The following is a 22923-nucleotide window of genomic DNA, read 5'->3' as shown; positions in this document are numbered from 1 at the left end:
CAACAATGAACCGTACCCACAATGAACCGAACCCACAATGAACCGAACCCACAATGAACCGAACCCACAATGAACCGAACCCACAATGAACCGAACCCACAATGAACCGAACCCACAATGAACCGAACCCACAATGAATATACCAACAATGAACCGAACCCACAATGAATATACCAACAATGAACCGTACCCACAATGAATATACCAACAATGAACATACCAACAATGAACCGTACCCACAATGAATCGTACCCGCAATGAATCGTACCAACAATGAACCGTACCAACAATGAACCGCACCCGCAATGAACCGTACCCACAATGAATCGTACCCACAATGAATCGTACCCACAATGAATCGAATCCACAATGAACCGAACCCACAATGAACCGAACCCACAATGAACCGAACCCACAATGAACCGTACCCACAATGAATCGAACCCACAATGAACCGAACCCACAATGAACCGAACCCACAATGAACCGAACCCACAATGAACCGAACCCACAATGAACCGAACCCACAATGAACCAAACCCACAATGAACCGAACCCACAATGAAACGTACCCACAATGAATATACCCACAATGAATCGTACCCACAATGAACCGTACCCACAATGAACCGAACCCACAATGAACCGAACCCACAATGAATCGTACCCACAATGAATCGTACCAACAATGAACCGTACCCACAATGAACCGTACCCACAATGAACCGTACCCACAATGAACCGAACCCACAATGAACCGAACCCACAATGAACCGAACCCACAATGAACCGAACCCACAATGAACCGAACCCACAATGAACCGAACCCACAATGAACCGAACCCACAATGAACCGTACCCACAATGAACCGAACCCACAATGAACCGAACCCACAATGAACCGTACCCACAATGAATGTACCCACAATGAATCGTACCCACAATGAATCGTACCCACAATGAACCGAACCCACAATGAACCGAACCCACAATGAATCGTACCCACAATGAACCGAACCCACAATGAACCGAACCCACAATGAACCGAACCCACAATGAATCGAACCCACAATGAACCGAACCCACAATGAATATACCAACAATGAACCGAACCCACAATGAATATACCAACAATGAACCGTACCCACAATGAATATACCAACAATGAACATACCAACAATGAACCGTACCCACAATGAATCGTACCCACAATGAATATACCAACAATGAACCGTACCCACAATGAACCGAACCCACAATGAACCGAACCCACAATGAACCGAACCCACAATGAACCGAACACCCAATGAACCGAACCCACAATGAATATACCAACAATGAACCGTACCCACAATGAATATACCAACAATGAACCGTACCCACAATGAACCGTACCCACAATGAACCGTACCCACAATGAACCGTACCCACAATGAACCGTACCCACAATGAACCGTACCCACAATGAACCGTACCCACAATGAACCGTACCCACAATGAACCGAACCCACAATGAATATACCAACAATGAACCGTACCCACAATGAACCGAACCCACAATGAACCGAACCCACAATAAACCGTACCCACAATGAACTGTACCCACAATGAACCGTACCCACAATGAACCGTACCCACAATGAATCGTACCCACAATGAAAGTACCCGCAATGAATGTACCCGCAATGAATGTACCCACTATGAATCGTACCCACAATGAACCGTACCCACAATGAATCGAACCCACAATGAACCGAACCCACAATGAACCGAACCCACAATGAATCGTACCCACAATGAATCGAACCCACAATGAACCGAACCCACAATGAACCGAACCCACAATGAACCGAACCCACAATGAACCGAACCCACAATGAACCGTACCCACAATGAACCGAACCCACAATGAACCGAACCCACAATGAACCGAACCCACAATGAACCGAACCCACAATGAACCGAACCCACAATGAATCGTACCCACAATGAATCGAACCCACAATGAATGTACCCACAATGAATGTACCCACAATGAATGTACCCACAATGAATCGTGCCAACAATGAACCGAACCCACAATGAACCGAACCCACAATGAACCGAACCCACAATGAACCGAACCCAGAATGAACCGAACCCACAATGAACCGAACCCACAATGAACCGTACCCACAATGAACCGAACCCACAATGAATATACCAACAATGAACCGAACCCACAATGAATATACCAACAATGAACCGTACCCACAATGAATATACCAACAATGAATCGTACCCACAATGAATATACCAACAATGAATATACCAACAATGAATATACCAACAATAAACCGTACCCACAATGAACCGTACCCACAATGAATATACCAACAATGAATATACCAACAATGAACCGTACCCACAATGAACCGTACCCACAATGAACCGTACCCACAATGAATATACCAACAATGAATATACCCACAATGAATGTACCCACAATGAGTCGTATCCACAATGAACCGTACCCACAATGAATCGTACCAACAATGAACCGTACCAACAATGAACCGTACCAACAATGAACCGTACCAACAATGAACCGTACCCGCAATGAACCGTACCCGCAATGAACCGTACCCGCAATGAATATACCAACAATGAATGTACCCACAATGAATCGTACCCACAATGAATCGTACCCACAATGAATCGTACCCACAATGAATATACCAACAATGAACCGTACCCACAATGAACCGAACCCACAATGAACCGAACCCACAATGAACCGTACCCACAATGAACCGTACCCACAATGAACCGAACCCACAATGAACCGAACCCACAATGAACCGAACCCACAATGAACCGAACCCACAATGAACCGAACCCACAATGAACCGAACCCACAATGAACCGAACCCACAATGAACCGAACCCACAATGAACCGAACCCACAATGAACCGAACCACTAATGAATGTACCCACAATGAATATACCAACAATGAATATACCAACAATGAACCGTACCCACAATGAATATACCAACAATGAATATACCAACAATGAACCGAACCCACAATGAACCGAACCCACAATGAACCGAACCCACAATGAACCGAACCCACAATGAACCGAACCCACAATGAACCGAACCCACAATGAACCGTACCCACAATGAATATACCAACAATGAATATACCAACAATGAACCGTACCCACAATGAACCGAACCCACAATGAACCGTACCCACAATGAACCGAACCCACAATGAACCGAACCCACAATGAACCGTACCCACAATGAATATACCAACAATGAATATACCAACAATGAACCGTACCCACAATGAACCGAACCCACAATGAGTCGTACCCACAATGAACCGTACCCACAATGAACCGTACCCACAATGAACCGAACCACTAATGAATGTACCCACAATGAATGTACCCACAATGAATGTACCCACAATGAATGTACCCACAATGAATGTACCCACAATGAATGTACCCACAATGAATCGTACCCACAATGAACCGTACCCACAATGAACCGTACCCACAATGAACCGAACCCACAATGAACCGAACCCACAATGAACCGAACCCACAATGAACCGTACCCACAATGAACCGAACCCACAATGAACCGTACCCACAATGAACCGAACCCACAATGAATCGAACCCACAATGAACCGAACCCACAATGAACCGAACCCACAATGAATCGTACCCACAATGAACCGTACCCACAATGAACCGTACCCACAATGAACCGTACCCACAATGAATCGAACCCACAATGAACCGAACCCACAATGAACCGAACCCACAATGAACCGAACCCACAATGAATCGTACCCACAATGAATCGTACCCACAATGAACCGAACCCACAATGAACCGAACCCACAATGAACCGAACCCACAATGAACCGAACCCACAATGAATGTACCCACAATGAACCGTACCCACAATGAACCGAACCCACAATGAACCGAACCCACAATGAATCGTACCCACAATGAATATACCAACAATGAACCGTTCCCACAATGAATGTACCCACAATGAATGTACCCACAATGAATGTACCCACAATGAACCGTACCCACAATGAACCGTACCCACAATGAACCGAACCCACAATGAACCGAACCCACAATGAACCGAACCCACAATGAACCGAACCCACAATGAACCGAACCCACAATGAATATACCAACAATGAACCGAACCCACAATGAATATACCAACAATGAACCGTACCCACAATGAATATACCAACAATGAACATACCAACAATGAACCGTACCCACAATGAATCGTACCCACAATGAATATACCAACAATGAACCGTACCCACAATGAACCGAACCCACAATGAATCGTACCCACAATGAACCGAACCCACAATGAATCGTACCCACAATGAATATACCAACAATGAACCGAACCCACAATGAACCGAACCCACAATGAAACGTACCCACAATGAATCGTACCCACAATGAACCGTACCCACAATGAACCGTACCCACAATGAACCGAACCCACAATGAACCGAACCCACAATGAACCGAACCCACAATGAACCGAACCCACAATGAACCGAACCCACAATGAATCGTACCCACAATGAATCGTACCCACAATGAATCGTACCCACAATGAATGTACCCACAATGAATGTACCCACAATGAATGTACCCACAATGAATGTACCCACAATGAATGTACCCACAATGAACCGTACCCGCAATGAACCGTACCCGCAATGAACCGTACCCGCAATGAATCGAACCCGCAATGAATCGAACCCGCAATGAATCGTACCCGCAATGAATCGTACCCGCAATGAACCGAACCCACAATGAACCGAACCCACAATGAATCGTACCCACAATGAATGTACCAACAATGAACCGAACCCACAATGAACCGAACCCACAATGAATATACCAACAATGAACCGAACCACTAATGAATCGTACCCACAATGAATGTACCAACAATGAACCGAACCCACAATGAACCGAACCCGCAATGAACCGAACCCGCAATGAACCGAACCCGCAATGAACCGAACCCGCAATGAACCGAACCCGCAATGAACCGAACCCGCAATGAACCGAACCCGCAATGAACCGAACCCGCAATGAACCGAACCCACAATGAACCGAACCCACAATGAACCGAACCCACAATGAACCGAACCCACAATGAATCGAACCCACAATGAATCGAACCCACAATGAACCGAACCACTAATGAACAGAACCCACAATGAATCGAACCCACAATGAATCGTACCCACAATGAACCGAACCCACAATGAATCGTACCCACAATGACCCGAACCCACAATGAACCGTACCCACAATGAACCATACCAACAATGAATGTACCCACAATGAATCGTACCCACAATGAATCGAACCCGCAATGAATATACCATCAATGAATCGTACCCACCAATCCCGCTGCCTGTGAATTGTGGTGAGGCAGTCACTCAGCACACTTCAGAGCATCATAGTTATTGAAATCAAAGCCAAATCCCATCCCGACATTGATTCCCAGTAATCTGCTCTCTCAGGGAGACACAAGCAACCCCACTACATTACTTTGATACAGAATGAAGAGGTCTGAACTGAGCTGAATGACTCCTTGGCTATTAGACAGGCCCCAGAGTGTTCACCTGCTGGCTGACAGATCATTTCTTTAATGGGCACCATTCCCAGTTTGATATAATCAATATTGTCTGCCAGTTCAGCTATTCTGCCCTCAAGTGCGTGTCTGCAGTCTGTAGACATCCCTCTTAAACTCGCTGTCTTTCCTTCCTCATCTGGGGGAGTTTGGCCAGGGAAAGGTGCCATGTTTTTGGTTGGTTCAAAGACAGATTTCCCAGTAGGAATACTCAGGACCTGCAGCTGTACTCATGGCCAACACAAGGGACAGCTGAAAGGCTGTGGACACAGCTCCCGTAGTTCCATGGGCTGCCTCCCTCTCTCATTTGCACTCCCGTTCAATGTGATCAGCCTCCCTAGGGCTTTTAAACTGACCCCACTCCTGTGAAACAGACCCCAGCCCCGTCAAACCAACTCCACTCCTGTTAAACTGACTCCAGTCCCATCAAACCAACTCCACTCCTGTTAAACTGACCCCAGCCCCGCCAAACCAACTCCACTCCTGTCAAACTGACCCCAGCCCTCTCAAACCAACTCCACTCCTGTTAAACTGACCCCAGTCCCGTCAAACCAACTCCACTCCTGTTAAACTGACCACACTCCTGTCAAACTGACCACAGCCCCGTCAAACCAACTCCACTCCTGTTAAACTGACTCCAGCCCCGTCAAATCAACTCCACTCCTGTTAAACTGACCCCAGTCCCGTCAAACCAACTCCACTCCTGTTAAACTGACCACACTCCTGTCAAACTGACCCCAGCCCCGTCAAACCAATTCCACTCCTGTCAAACTGACCACAGCCCCACCAAACCAACTCCACTCCTGTCAAACTGACCCCAGCCCCGTCAAACCAACTCCACTCCTGTCAAACTGACCCCAGCCCCGTCAAACCAACTTCACTCCTGTTAAACTGACCACACTCCTGTCAAATTGACTCCAGCCCCGTCAAACCAACTCCACTCCTGTTAAACTGACTCCAACCCCGCCAAACCAACTCCACTCCTGTTAAACTGAACACACTCCTGTCAAATTGACTCCAGCCCCGTCAAACCAACTCCACTCCTGTTAAACTGACTCCAACCCCGCCAAACCAACTCCACACCTGTCAAACTGACCGCACTCCTGTCAAACTGACTCCAGCCCCGTCAAACCAACTCCACTCCTGTTAAACTGACCCCAGCCCCGTCAAACCAACTCCACTCCTGTCAAACTGACCCCAGCCCCGTCAAACCAACTCCACTCCTGTTAAACTGACCACACACCTGTCAAACTGACCCCAGCCCCGTCAAACCAACTCCACTCCTGTTAAACTGACTCCAACCCCGCCAAACCAACTCCACTCCTGTTAAACTGACCACACTCCTGTCAAATTGACTCCAGCCCCGTCAAACCAACTCCACTCCTGTTAAACTGACTCCAACCCCGCCAAACCAACTCCACACCTGTCAAACTGACCGCACTCCTGTCAAACTGACTCCGGCCCCATCAAACCAACTTCACTCCTGTCAAACTGACCCCAGCCCCGTCAAACCAACTCCACTCCTGTCAAACTGACTCCAGCCCCGTCAAACCAACTCCACTCCTGTCAAACTGACCCCAGCCCCGTCAAACCAACTCCACTCCTGTCAACCTGACCCCAGCCCCGTCAAACCGACCCCACTCCTGTCAAACTGACCCCAGCCCCGTCAAACCAACTTCACTCCTGTTAAACTGACCACACTCCTGTCAAATTGACTCCAGCCCCGTCAAACCAACTCCACTCCTGTTAAACTGACTCCAACCCCGCCAAACCAACTCCACTCCTGTTAAACTGACCACACTCCTGTCAAATTGACTCCAACCCCGCCAAACCAACTCCACACCTGTCAAACTGACCGCACTCCTGTCAAACTGACTCCGGCCCCATCAAACCAACTTCACTCCTGTCAAACTGACCCCAGCCCCGTCAAACCAACTCCACTCCTGTCAAACTGACCCCAGCCCCGTCAAACCAACTCCACTCCTGTCAAACTGACTCCAGCCCCGTCAAACCAACTCCACTCCTGTTAAACTGACTCCAACCCCGCCAAACCAACTCCACACCTGTCAAACTGACCGCACTCCTGTCAAACTGACTCCGGCCCCATCAAACCAACTTCACTCCTGTCAAACTGACCCCAGCCCCGTCAAACCAACTCCACTCCTGTCAAACTGACCCCAGCCCCGTCGAACCAACTCCACTCCTGTTAAACTGACCCCAGCCCCGCCAAACCAACTCCACTCCTGTCAAACTGACCCCAGCCCCGTCGAACCAACTCCACTCCTGTTAAACTGACCCCAGCCCCGCCAAACCGACTCCACTCCTGTCAAACCGACCCCACTCCTGTCAAACTGACTCCAGCCCCGTCAAACCAACTCCACTCCTGTCAAACTGACCCCAGCCCCGTCAAACCAACTCCACTCCTGTTAAACTGACCCCAGCCCCGTCAAACCAACTCCACTCCTGTTAAACTGACCACACTCCTGTCAAACAGACCCCAGCCCCGTCAAACCAATTCCACTCCTGTTAAACTGACTCCAGCCCCGTCAAACCAACTCCACTCCTGTCAAACTGACTCCAGCCCCGTCAAACCAACTCCACTCCTGTCAAACTGACCCCAGCCCCGTCAAACCAACCCCACTCCTGTCAACCTGACCCCAGCCCCGTCAAACCAATTCCACTCCTGTTAAACTGACCACAGCCCCGTCAAACCAACTCCACTCCTGTCAAACTGACCCCAGCCCCGTCAAACCAACTCCACTCCTGTCAAACTGACTCCAGCCCCGTCAAACCAACTCCACTCCTGTTAAACTGACCACAGCCCCGTCAAACCAACTCCACTCCTGTCAAACTGACCCCAGCCCCGTCAAACCAACTCCACTCCTGTTAAACTGACCACACACCTGTCAAACTGACCCCAGCCCCGTCAAACCAACTCCACTCCTGTCAAACTGACCCCAGCCCCGTCGAACCAACTCCACTCCTGTCAAACTGACCCCAGCCCCGTCAAATCAACTCCACTCCTGTTAAACTGACTCCAGCCCCGTCAAACCAACTCCACTCCTGTTAAACTGACCCCAGCCCCGTCAAACCAACTCCACTCCTGTCAAACTGACCCCAGCCCTGTCGAACCAACTCCACTCCTGTTAAACTGACCCCAGCCCCGCCAAACCAACTCCACTCCTGTCAAACTGACTCCAGCCCCGTCAAACCAACTCCACTCCTGTTAAACTGACCCCAGCCCCGCCAAACCAACTCCACTCCTGTCAAACTGACCCCAGCCCCGTCGAACCAACTCCACTCCTGTTAAACTGACCCCAGCCCCGCCAAACCAACTACACTCCTGTCAAACTGACCCCAGCCCCGTCGAACCAACTCCACTCCTGTTAAACTGACCCCAGCCCCGCCAAACCGACTCCACTCCTGTCAAACCGACCCCACTCCTGTTAAACTGACTCCAGCCCCGCCAAACCAACTCCACTCCTGTCAAACTGACCCCAGCCCCACCAAACCAACTCCACTCCTGTTAAACTGACCCCAGCCCCGCCAAACCGACTCCACTCCTGTTAAACTGACCCCAGCCCCGTCAAACCAATTCCACTCCTGTCAAACTGACCACACTCCTGTCAAACTGACTCCAGCCCCGTCAAACCGACTCCACTCCTGTCAAACCGACCCCAGCCCCGTCAAACCAACTCCACTCCTGTCAAACTGACCCCAGCCCCGTCAAACCGACTCCACTCCTGTCAAACCGACCCCAGCCCCGTCAAACTGACTCAACTCCTGTCAAACCGACTCCACTCCTGTCAAACTGACCCCAGCCCCGTCAAACCAACTCCACTCCTGTCAAACTGACCCCAGCCCCATCAAACCAATTCCACTCCTGTTAAACTGACTCCAGCCCCGTCAAACCAACTCCACTCCTGTTAAACTGACCCCAGCCCCGTCAAACCAACTCCACTCCTGTCAAACTGACCCCAGCCCATCAAACCAACTCCACTCCTGTTAAACTGACCACACACCTGTCAAACTGACCCCAGCCCCATCAAACCAACTCCACTCCTGTTAAACTGACTCCAACCCCGCCAAACCAACTCCACTCCTGTTAAACTGACCACACTCCTGTCAAATTGACTCCAGCCCCGTCAAACCAACTCCACTCCTGTTAAACTGACTCCAACCCCGCCAAACCAACTCCACACCTGTCAAACTGACCGCACTCCTGTCAAACTGACTCCGGCCCCATCAAACCAACTTCACTCCTGTCAAACTGACCCCAGCCCCGTCAAACCAACTCCACTCCTGTCAAACTGACTCCAGCCCCGTCAAACCAACTCCACTCCTGTCAAACTGACCCCAGCCCCGTCAAACCAACTCCACTCCTGTCAACCTGACCCCAGCCCCGTCAAACCGACCCCACTCCTGTCAAACTGACCCCAGCCCCGTCAAACCAACTTCACTCCTGTTAAACTGACCACACTCCTGTCAAATTGACTCCAGCCCCGTCAAACCAACTCCACTCCTGTTAAACTGACTCCAACCCCGCCAAACCAACTCCACTCCTGTTAAACTGACCACACTCCTGTCAAATTGACTCCAACCCCGCCAAACCAACTCCACACCTGTCAAACTGACCGCACTCCTGTCAAACTGACTCCGGCCCCATCAAACCAACTTCACTCCTGTCAAACTGACCCCAGCCCCGTCAAACCAACTCCACTCCTGTCAAACTGACCCCAGCCCCGTCAAACCAACTCCACTCCTGTCAAACTGACTCCAGCCCCGTCAAACCAACTCCACTCCTGTTAAACTGACTCCAACCCCGCCAAACCAACTCCACACCTGTCAAACTGACCGCACTCCTGTCAAACTGACTCCGGCCCCATCAAACCAACTTCACTCCTGTCAAACTGACCCCAGCCCCGTCAAACCAACTCCACTCCTGTCAAACTGACCCCAGCCCCGTCGAACCAACTCCACTCCTGTTAAACTGACCCCAGCCCCGCCAAACCAACTCCACTCCTGTCAAACTGACCCCAGCCCCGTCGAACCAACTCCACTCCTGTTAAACTGACCCCAGCCCCGCCAAACCGACTCCACTCCTGTCAAACCGACCCCACTCCTGTCAAACTGACTCCAGCCCCGTCAAACCAACTCCACTCCTGTCAAACTGACCCCAGCCCCGTCAAACCAACTCCACTCCTGTTAAACTGACCCCAGCCCCGTCAAACCAACTCCACTCCTGTTAAACTGACCACACTCCTGTCAAACAGACCCCAGCCCCGTCAAACCAATTCCACTCCTGTTAAACTGACTCCAGCCCCGTCAAACCAACTCCACTCCTGTTAAACTGACCCCAGCCCCGTCAAACCAACTCCACTCCTGTCAAACTGACCCCAGCCCCGTCGAACCAACTCCACTCCTGTTAAACTGACCCCAGCCCCGCCAAACCGACTCCACTCCTGTCAAACCGACCCCACTCCTGTCAAACTGACTCCAGCCCCGTCAAACCAATTCCACTCCTGTCAAACTGACCCCAGCCCCGTCAAACCAACCCCACTCCTGTCAACCTGACCCCAGCCCCGTCAAACCAATTCCACTCCTGTTAAACTGACCACAGCCCCGTCAAACCAACTCCACTCCTGTCAAACTGACCCCAGCCCCGTCAAACCAACTCCACTCCTGTCAAACTGACTCCAGCCCCGTCAAACCAACTCCACTCCTGTTAAACTGACCACAGCCCCGTCAAACCAACTCCACTCCTGTCAAACTGACCCCAGCCCCGTCAAACCAACTCCACTCCTGTTAAACTGACCACACACCTGTCAAACTGACCCCAGCCCCGTCAAACCAACTCCACTCCTGTCAAACTGACCCCAGCCCCGTCGAACCAACTCCACTCCTGTCAAACTGACCCCAGCCCCGTCAAATCAACTCCACTCCTGTTAAACTGACTCCAGCCCCGTCAAACCAACTCCACTCCTGTTAAACTGACCCCAGCCCCGTCAAACCAACTCCACTCCTGTCAAACTGACCCCAGCCCCGTCAAATCAACTCCACTCCTGTTAAACTGACTCCAGCCCCGTCAAACCAACTCCACTCCTGTTAAACTGACCCCAGCCCCGTCAAACCAACTCCACTCCTGTCAAACTGACCCCAGCCCTGTCGAACCAACTCCACTCCTGTTAAACTGACCCCAGCCCCGCCAAACCAACTCCACTCCTGTCAAACTGACTCCAGCCCCGTCAAACCAACTCCACTCCTGTTAAACTGACCCCAGCCCCGCCAAACCAACTCCACTCCTGTCAAACTGACCCCAGCCCCGTCGAACCAACTCCACTCCTGTTAAACTGACCCCAGCCCCGCCAAACCAACTACACTCCTGTCAAACTGACCCCAGCCCCGTCGAACCAACTCCACTCCTGTTAAACTGACCCCAGCCCCGCCAAACCAACTCCACTCCTGTCAAACTGACCCCAGCCCCGTCGAACCAACTCCACTCCTGTTAAACTGACCCCAGCCCCGCCAAACCAACTACACTCCTGTCAAACTGACCCCAGCCCCGTCGAACCAACTCCACTCCTGTTAAACTGACCCCAGCCCCGCCAAACCGACTCCACTCCTGTCAAACCGACCCCACTCCTGTTAAACTGACTCCAGCCCCGCCAAACCAACTCCACTCCTGTCAAACTGACCCCAGCCCCACCAAACCAACTCCACTCCTGTTAAACTGACCCCAGCCCCGCCAAACCGACTCCACTCCTGTTAAACTGACCCCAGCCCCGTCAAACCAATTCCACTCCTGTCAAACTGACCACACTCCTGTCAAACTGACTCCAGCCCCGTCAAACCGACTCCACTCCTGTCAAACCGACCCCAGCCCCGTCAAACCAACTCCACTCCTGTCAAACTGACCCCAGCCCCGTCAAACCGACTCCACTCCTGTCAAACCGACCCCAGCCCCGTCAAACTGACTCAACTCCTGTCAAACCGACTCCACTCCTGTCAAACTGACCCCAGCCCCGTCAAACCAACTCCACTCCTGTCAAACTGACCCCAGCCCCATCAAACCAATTCCACTCCTGTTAAACTGACTCCAGCCCCGTCAAACCAACTCCACTCCTGTTAAACTGACCCCAGCCCCGTCAAACCAACTCCACTCCTGTCAAACTGACCCCAGCCCCGTCGAACCAACTCCACTCCTGTTAAACTGACCCCAGCCCCGTCAAACCAACTCCACTCCTGTCAAACCGACCCCACTCCTGTCAAACTGACTCCAGCCCCGTCAAACCAATTCCACTCCTGTCAAACTGACCCCAGCCCCGTCAAACCAACCCCACTCCTGTCAAACTGACCCCAGCCCCGTCGAACCAACTCCACTCCTGTTAAACTGACCCCAGCCCCGCCAAACCGACTCCACTCCTGTCAAACCGACCCCACTCCTGTCAAACTGACTCCAGCCCCGTCAAACCAATTCCACTCCTGTCAAACTGACCCCAGCCCCGTCAAACCAACCCCACTCCTGTCAACCTGACCCCAGCCCCGTCAAACCAATTCCACTCCTGTTAAACTGACCACAGCCCCGTCAAACCAATTCCACTCCTGTCAAACTGACCACAGCCCCGTCAAACCAACTCCACTCCTGTCAAACTGACCCCAGCCCCGTCAAACCAACTCCACTCCTGTTAAACTGACCACACTCCTGTCAAACTGACACCAGCCCTGTCAAACCAACTCCACTCCTGTTAAACTGACCACACACCTGTCAAACTGACCCCAGCCCCGTCAAACCAACTCCACTCCTGTCAAACTGACCCCAGCCCCGTCGAACCGACCCCACTCCTGTCAAACCGACCCCACTCCTGTCAAACCGACTCCACTCCTGTCAAACCGACTCCACTCCTGTCAAACCGACTCCACTCCTGTCAAACCGACTCCACTCCTGTCAAACCGACTCCACTCCTGTCAAACCGACTCCACTCCTGTCAAACCGACTCCACTCCTGTCAAACCGACTCCACTCCTGTCAAACCGACTCCACTCCTGTCAAACCGACTCCACTCCTGTCAAACCGACTCCACTCCTGTCAAACCGACTCCACTCCTGTCAAACCAACTCAACTCCTGTCAAACCAACTCAACTCCTGTCAAACCAACTCAACTCCTGTCAAACCAACTCCACTCCTGTCAAACCAACTCCACTCCTGTCAAACCAACTCCACTCCTGTCAAACCAACTCCACTCCTGTCAAACTGACCCCAGCCCCGTCAAACTGACTCAACTCCTGTCAAACCGACTCCACTCCTGTCAAACCGACCCCAGCCCCGTCAAACCGACTCAACTCCTGTCAAACCAACTCCACTCCTGTCAAACCAACTCCACTCCTGTCAAACCAACTCCACTCCTGTCAAACCAACTCCACTCCTGTCAAACCAACTCCACTCCTGTCAAACCAACTCCACTCCTGTCAAACCAACTCCACTCCTGTCAAACCAACTCCACTCCTGTCAAACCAACTCCACTCCTGTCAAACCAACTCCACTCCTGTCAAACCAACTCCACTCCTGTCAAACCAACTCCACTCCTGTCAAACTGACCCCAGCCCCGTCAAACCGACTCCACTCCTGTCAAACTGACCCCAGCCCCGCCAAACCAACACCACTCCTGTCAAACCGACTCCACTCCTGTCAAACTGACCCCAGCCCCGTCAAACCGACTCCACTCCTGTCAAACTGACCCCAGCCCCGTCAAACCGACTCCACTCCTGTTAAACTGACTCCACTCCTCCAAAGAGCCTGAAGTTACAGGGTTGAAATCCCACTCGAGGAGACTGATGCTGCAGGGATCTCCTCAGTAAGCACAACCCTACAGGAGATGCTGGGCCTTGTAATCAACAGAGGCCCTGCCTACTCTATAACAGGGATGTCAAAGATGCAAAAGCACTTTGTCAGGGAGCCTCTGGCCAGCAGGTTGCATTACAATATTCAGATTACATCCAAACTTCAACTACCCGCTATTACATTGTTTGGAGTTTCTATCAGTTCAACCACAGGCTCACCAGATGCTGATGTCCAGGCACTCCGGGACCAGGATTCTCACTCGGCAGCTCGAGATTCCTGCACTCCGGGACCAGGATTCTCACTCGGCAGCTCGGGATTCCTGCACTCCGGGACCAGGATTCTCACTCGGCAGCTCGGGATTCCTGCACTCTGGGACCAGGATTCTCACCCTGCAGCTCGGGATTCCTGCACTCTGGGACCAGGATTCTCACCCTGCAGCTCGGGATTCCTGCACTCTGGGACCAGGATTCTCACTCGGCAGCTCGGGATTCCTGCACTCTGGGACCAGGATTCTCACTCGGCAGCTCGGGATTCCTGCACTCCGGGACCAGGATTCTCACCCTGCAGCTCGGGATTCCTGCACTCTGGGACCAGGATTCTCACTCGGCAGCTCGAGATTCCTGCACTCCGGGACCAGGATTCTCACTCGGCAGCTCGGGATTCCTGCACTCCGGGACCAGGATTCTCACTCGGCAGCTCGGGATTCCTGCACTCTGGGACCAGGATTCTCACCCTGCAGCTAGGGATTCCTGCACTCTGGGACCAGGATTCTCACCCTGCAGCTCGGGATTCCTGCACTCCGGGACCAGGATTCTCACTCGGCAGCTCGGGATTCCTGCACTCCGGGACCAGGATTCTCACCCTGCAGCTCGGGATTCCTGCACTCCGGGACCAGGATTCTCACTCGGCAGCTCGGGATTCCTGCACTCCGGGACCAGGATTCTCACTCTGCAGCTTGGGATTCCTGCACTCCGGGACCAGGATTCCTGCACTCCGGGACCAGGATTCTCACTCTGCAGCTCGGGATTCCTGCACTCCGGGACCAGGATTCTCACCCTGCAGCTCGGGATTCCTGCACTCCGGGACCAGGATTCTCACTCGGCAGCTCGGGATTCCTGCACTCCGGGAACAGGATTCTCACCCTGCAGCTCGGGATTCCTGCACTCTGGGACCAGGATTCTCACTCGGCAGCTCGGGATTCCTGCACTCCGGGACCAGGATTCTCACCCTGCAGCTCGGGATTCCTGCACTCCGGGACCGGGATTCTCACTCGGCAGCTCGGGATTCCTGCACTCCGGGACCAGGATTCCTGCACTCCGGGACCAGGATTCCTGCACTCCGGGACCGGGATTCTCACTCGGCAGCTCGGGATTCCTGCACTCCGGGACCAGGATTCCTGCACTCCGGGACCAGGATTCCTGCACTCCGGGACCAGGATTCCTGCACTCCGGGACCAGGATTCTCACTCTGCAGCTCGGGATTCCTGCACTCCGGGACCAGGATTCTCACTCTGCAGCTCGGGATTCCTGCACTCCGGGACCAGGATTCTCACTCGGCAGCTCGGGATTCCTGCTCTCCGGGACCAGGATTCCCTCATTCCGGGGATTCCACACCCCCTTCGACACTCAAAGTCATGTGATTCCCACACCTGTGCCGCGCGTTCTCCTCGGCTTTCCGGGAACCTGGGATTTCCCACACTCTGCTTGACACACCCATTTTTATGTTCGTGCCCGGGTAACTATTGAAAAGGAACACACGCAGTCCACAGCGGCCTTGGAGGAGTTTCGAAACCGTTGGGCTCCGCGGGGTGTGAATGCCATCGTGGATAGGGATGGCAACATTCTGGTGTAATGTCTATTGTCTATTTGTAGTGCAGTAATTGTGTTTGCCACTGTTTTGCATATATTGTACAGCACCGAAATTTGTAATAAAGGATTTTGTTAAAAAAAAGGATTTCCACGATCCCATCAACAGCCGGAACTTCCGATTCCCATGTTTCCTTGAAGACTCTGAGGCCTGGGATTCCCACACCAAGACCCTGTTTCTGCGTTCTGTTGGAATTCACTAGATTCCATTTCCTATGCTCCCTTTAACATTACCAGGCTTTTTGGGTTTATTGTACATCCACGTAACGTCTAAAATGTGAATTGTAAGTGTGTTGGAGTATTAAATTGAATAAATCCAATAATCTGGAAAGTTTCCAGTTCAGCAGAACTGAGATGGAAGAGTGGAGTTTTACTGCACTGAGTTACTCTCGAGCGCTGTGTATAAAATGGCTGCCTTGCTTACAGAGACTCCACATTAACAACATTCCGTTTGGCAATGCCGTAACCAGCACTACACATATGCAGTCCTTTCGTTGTGCGGGAATGAGGGAGACCAGGGTGCACAAGTTTCCTTTTACCATCCCTACATCAGGGGACCGACTACACTTCAAAAACATTTCACCAGTGGGTCAGGAGAATGGACTTTTGGGACCGCGTCTCCCTCCCTTTCTGTGGAGGTTTGTCTTACGAAGCAGCCAACAGGTTCCGACCGTAGGAAGCTACAATGCCCACGCTCTTGTCCCGTTGTTCCGCAGTCCCAGCGGAAGGGAGGCCTAGCATGTGACTCTCAACATGCATCAGGATTGATTGTGCAAGGCAGGCCGGGAATATCAGCTGTCACTCACCTGAACAAGTGGTTCCGGCCTCTCCGGGGGTCTGGCGGCCTTGTCGGTAAACTGTCGTGTCTCCTCAGCAGCTGCCTCTGAAAGGAACAAAGAGACGATGAACTGAAACCACCACTGGACACTCGGACAAGATGAACACCGCCGCCTGTCCCTGCAGACGAGCTGTGCTGAATGCCTGGAACTCAGAGGTTTAGTGTATGGGGAGTGTCTGATGGCTCAGGGACTGTACGCACTGGAGTTTGGAAGAATCAGAGGGGATCTCATTGAAACCTTCAGAATATTGAAAGGCCAAGAGAGTGGATGTGGAGAGGGAGAGTCTAGGACCAGAGGGGACAGCCTCGGATGAAGGGTGAGGAGGAATTTCTTTAATACAGGGGTTCCCAAACTCCCACTCACAGAAGAGACTCTGGACCCCAGGAAGGGGCCTGCTTTAGACAGACTGGGGTGAAACTGTCGCTGGCCAAGTCAAGGGGAGGTTGACAGGTTCTTGATTAGCAAGGGTGTCAAAGGTTACGGGGGGGGGGGGGGGGAGAGACTTGAATGGCCTAACTCTACTCCTGTACCCGGGGGGGGGACTTGAATGTCCTAACTCTACTCCTGTACCGGGGGGTGGGACTTGAATGTCCTAACTCTACTCCTGTACCGGGGGGGGGGGGGACTTGAATGTCCTAACTCTACTCCTGTACCGGGGGGTGGGACTTGAATGTCTTAACTCTACTCCTGTACCGAGGGAGGGGGGACTTGAATGTCCTAACTCTACTCCTGTACCGGGGGGGGGGGGACTTGAATGTCCTAACTCTACTCCTGTACCGGGGGGTGGGACTTGAATGTCTTAACTCTACTCCTGTACCGGGGGGGGGGGGGACTTGAATGTCCTAACTCTACTCCTGTACCGGGGGGTGGGAACTTGAATGTCCTAACTCTACTCCTGTACCGGGGGGGGGGACTTGAATGTCCTAACTCTACTCCTGTACCGAGGGAGGGGGGACTTGAATGTCCTAACTCTACTCCTGTATCGGGTGGGGGGAACTTGAATGTCCTAACTCTACTCCTGTACCGGGGGGAGGGGGGGAACTTGAATGTCCTAACTCTACTCCTGTACCGGGGAGGGGGGAACTTGAATGTCCTAACTCTACTCCTGTACCGGGGAGGGGGACTTGAATGTCCTAACTCTACTCCTGTACCGGGGAGGGGGGAACTTGAATGTCCTAACTCTACTCCTGTACCGGGGAGGGGGGAACTTGAATGTCCTAACTCTACTCCTGTACCGGGGAGGGGGGGGAACTTGAATGTCCTAACTCTACTCCTGTACCGGGGAGGGGGGAACTTGAATGTCCTAACTCTACTCCTGTACCGGGGGGGGTGGGGGGAACTTGAATGTCCTAACTCTACTCCTGTACCGGGGGGGTGGGGGGGACTTGAATGTCCTAACTCTACTCCTGTGCCGGAGGGGGGGGGGGGGGGGGCTTGAATGTCCTAACTCTACTCCTGTACCGGGGGGGGGGGGGACTTGAATGTCCTAACTCTACTCCTGTACCGGGGGGGGGGGGGGGACTTGAATGTCCTAACTCTACTCCTGTACCGGGGGGGGTGGGACTTGAATGTCCTAACTCTACTCCTGTGCCGGGGGGGGGGGGGGGCTTGAATGTCCTAACTCTACTCCTGTACCGGGGGGGGGGGACTTGAATGTCCTAACTCTACTCCTGTACCGGGGGGGGGGGGGGGGGCTTGAATGTCCTAACTCTACTCCTGTACCGGGGGGGGGGGACTTGAATGTCCTAACTCTACTCCTGTGCCGGGGGGGGTGGGGGGAACTTGAATGTCTTAACTCTACTCCTGTACCGGGGGGGGGGGGGGGACTTGAATGTCCTAACTCTACTCCTGTACCGGGGGGGGGGGGGGGGGGCTTGAATGTCCTAACTCTACTCCTGTACCGGGGGGGGGGGGGACTTGAATGTCCTAACTCTACTCCTGTACCGGGGGGGGGGGGGACTTGAATGTCCTAACTCTACTCCTGTACCGGGGGGGGTGGGACTTGAATGTCCTAACTCTACTCCTGTGCCGGGGGGGGGGGGGACTTGAATGTCCTAACTCTACTCCTGTACCGGGGGGGGGGGGGGGGCTTGAATGTCCTAACTCTACTCCTGTACCGAGGGAGGGGGGACTTGAATGTCCTAACTCTACTCCTGTACCGGGGGGGGTGGGACTTGAATGTCCTAACTCTACTCCTGTACCGGGGGGGTGGGGGGGACTTGAATGTCCTAACTCTACTCCTGTGCCGAGGGGGGGGGACTTGAATGTCCTAACTCTACTCCTGTACCGGGGGGTGGGACTTGAATGTCTTAACTCTACTCCTGTACCGGGGGGGGGGGGACTTGAATGTCCTAACTCTACTCCTGTACCGGGGGGGGGGGGACTTGAATGTCCTAACTCTACTCCTGTACCGGGGGGGGGGGGGGGACTTGAATGTCCTAACTCTACTCCTGTACCGGGGGGGGGGGGACTTGAATGTCCTAACTCTACTCCTGTACCGGGGGGGGGGGGGGACTTGAATGTCCTAACTCTACTCCTGTACCGGGGGGGGGGGGACTTGAATGTCCTAACTCTACTCCTGTACCGGGGGGGGGGGGGGACTTGAATGTCCTAACTCTACTCCTGTACCGGGGGGGGGAACTTGAATGTCCTAACTCTACTCCTGTACCGGGGGGGGGGGGACTTGAATGTCCTAACTCTACTCCTGTACCGGGGGGGTGGGGGGAACTTGAATGTCCTAACTCTACTCCTGTGCCGGGGGGGGGGGTGGGTGGGACTTGAATGTCCTAACTCTACTCCTGTACCGGGGGGTGGGACTTGAATGTCCTAACTCTACTCCTGTACCGGGGGGGGGGGGGGAACTTGAATGTCCTAACTCTACTCCTGTACCGGGGGGGGGGGGGGACTTGAATGTCCTAACTCTACTCCTGTACCGGGGAGGGGGGAACTTGAATGTCCTAACTCTACACCTGTACCGGGGGGGGTGGGGGGAACTTGAATGTCCTAACTCTACTCCTGTACCGGGGGGGGGACTTGAATGTCCTAACTCTACTCCTGTACCGGGGGGGGGAACTTGAATGTCCTAACTCTACTCCTGTACCGGGGGGGTGGGGGGGACTTGAATGTCCTAACTCTACTCCTGTACCGGGGGGGTGGGGGGGACTTGAATGTCCTAACTCTACTCCTGTACCGGGGGGGGGGGGGGGGGGGGGACTTGAATGTCCTAACTCTACTCCTGTACCGGGGGGGTGGGGGGGACTTGAATGTCCTAACTCTACTCCTGTACCGGGGGGGTGGGGGGGACTTGAATGTCCTAACTCTACTCCTGTACCGGGGGGGTGGGGGGGACTTGAATGTCCTAACTCTACTCCTGTACCGGGGGGGGACTTGAATGTCCTAACTCTACTCCTGTACCGGGGGGGTGGGGGGGACTTGAATGTCCTAACTCTACTCCTGTACCGGGGGGGTGGGGGGGACTTGAATGTCCTAACTCTACTCCTGTACCGGGGGGGTGGGGGGGACTTGAATGTCCTAACTCTACTCCTGTACCGGGGGGGTGGGGGGGACTTGAATGTCCTAACTCTACTCCTGTACCGGGGGGGTGGGGGGGACTTGAATGTCCTAACTCTACTCCTGTACCGGGGGGGTGGGGGGGACTTGAATGTCCTAACTCTACTCCTGTACCGGGGGGGTGGGGGGGACTTGAATGTCCTAACTCTACTCCTGTACCGGGGGGGTGGGGGGGACTTGAATGTCCTAACTCTACTCCTGTACCGGGGGGGGTGGGACTTGAATGTCCTAACTCTACTCCTGTACCGGGGGGGGGGGGACTTGAATGTCCTAACTCTACTCCTGTACCGGGGGGTGGGACTTGAATGTCCTAACTCTACTCCTGTGCCGAGGGGGGGGGACTTGAATGTCCTAACTCTACTCCTGTGCCGAGGGGGGGGGACTTGAATGTCCTAACTCTACTCCTGTACCGGGGGGGGGGGGGGGGGACTTGAATGTCCTAACTCTACTCCTGTACCGGGGGGGGGGGGGGACTTGAATGTCCTAACTCTACTCCTGTACCGGGGGGGGGGGACTTGAATGTCCTAACTCTACTCCTGTACCGGGGGGGGGGGACTTGAATGTCCTAACTCTACTCCTGTACCGGGGGGGTGGGGGGGACTTGAAGAGGGGGGGGACTTGAATGTCCTAACTCTACTCCTGTACCGGGGTGGGGGGGACTTGAATGTCCTAACTCTACTCCTGTACCGGGGGGGGTGGGACTTGAATGTCCTAACTCTACTCCTGTACCGGGGGGGGGAACTTGAATGTCCTAACTCTACTCCTGTACCGGGGGGGTGGGGGGGACTTGAATGTCCTAACTCTACTCCTGTACCGGGGGGGGGGGGGGACTTGAATGTCCTAACTCTACTCCTGTACCGGGGGGGTGGGGGGAACTTGAATGTCCTAACTCTACTCCTGTGCCGGGGGGGGGACTTGAATGTCCTAACTCTACTCCTGTACCGAGGGAGGGGGGACTTGAATGTCCTAACTCTACTCCTGTGCCGGGGGGGTGGGGGAACTTGAATGTCCTAACTCTACTCCTGTGCCGGGGGGGGGACTTGAATGTCCTAACTCTACTCCTGTACCGGGGGGGTGGGGGGGACTTGAATGTCCTAACTCTACTCCTGTACCGGGGGGGGGGGGACTTGAATGTCCTAACTCTACTCCTGTACCGGGGGGTGGGACTTGAATGTCCTAACTCTACTCCTGTACCGGGGGGGTGGGGGGGACTTGAATGTCCTAACTCTACTCCTGTACCGGGGGGGGGGGGACTTGAATGTCCTAACTCTACTCCTGTACCGGGGGGTGGGACTTGAATGTCCTAACTCTACTCCTGTACCGGGGGGGTGGGGGGGACTTGAATGTCCTAACTCTACTCCTGTACCGGGGTGGGGGGACTTGAATGTCCTAACTCTACTCCTGTACCGGGGGGGGTGGGACTTGAATGTCCTAACTCTACTCCTGTACCGGGGGGGTGGGGGGACTTGAATGTCCTAACTCTACTCCTGTACCGGGGGGGTGGGGGGGACTTGAAGAGGGGGGGACTTGAATGTCCTAACTCTACTCCTGTACCGGGGGGGTGGGGGGGACTTGAAGAGGGGGGGGACTTGAATGTCCTAACTCTACTCCTGTACCGGGGAGGGGGGGGACTTGAAGAGGGGGGGGACTTGAATGTCCTAACTCTACTCCTGTACCGGGGGGGGTGGGGGGGACTTGAATGTCCTAACTCTACTCCTGTACCGGGGTGGGGGGGACTTGAATGTCCTAACTCTACTCCTGTACCGGGGGGGGTGGGACTTGAATGTCCTAACTCTACTCCTGTACCGGGGGGGTGGGGGGGACTTGAATGTCCTAACTCTACTCCTGTACCGGGGGGGGGGGACTTGAATGTCCTAACTCTACTCCTGTACCGGGGGGTGGGGGGGACTTGAATGTCCTAACTCTACTCCTGTACCGGGGGTGGGGGGGACTTGAATGTCCTAACTCTACTCCTGTACCGGGGGGGGTGGGGGGGACTTGAATGTCCTAACTCTACTCCTGTACCGGGGGGGGTGGGGGGAACTTGAATGTCCTAACTCTACTCCTGTACCGGGGGGGTGGGGGGGACTTGAATGTCCTAACTCTACTC

At 53.5% G+C, this 22923-nt stretch overlaps 1 protein-coding gene across 2 annotated transcripts in view; it reads right to left on the bottom strand.

The window, feature by feature from the left end:
• LOC132407354 (adenylate kinase isoenzyme 1-like) overlaps positions 1–22923 on the bottom strand; it is a 186550-nt gene that overhangs the window by 70616 nt on the left and 93011 nt on the right. For both annotated transcript variants that reach the window (XM_059993717.1, XM_059993716.1), the window contains exon 8: positions 17211–17287. In XM_059993717.1, coding sequence (XP_059849700.1) covers positions 17211–17287 — 77 coding nt within the window. The remainder of the gene's footprint in view (positions 1–17210; positions 17288–22923) is intronic.

Source organism: Hypanus sabinus, chromosome 18, assembly GCF_030144855.1.
Source record: "Hypanus sabinus isolate sHypSab1 chromosome 18, sHypSab1.hap1, whole genome shotgun sequence".
NCBI lineage: Eukaryota > Metazoa > Chordata > Chondrichthyes > Myliobatiformes > Dasyatidae > Hypanus > Hypanus sabinus.
Note: the sequence above shows the minus strand (reverse complement) of the source record. Positions and strands in the feature narration are given on the sequence as shown.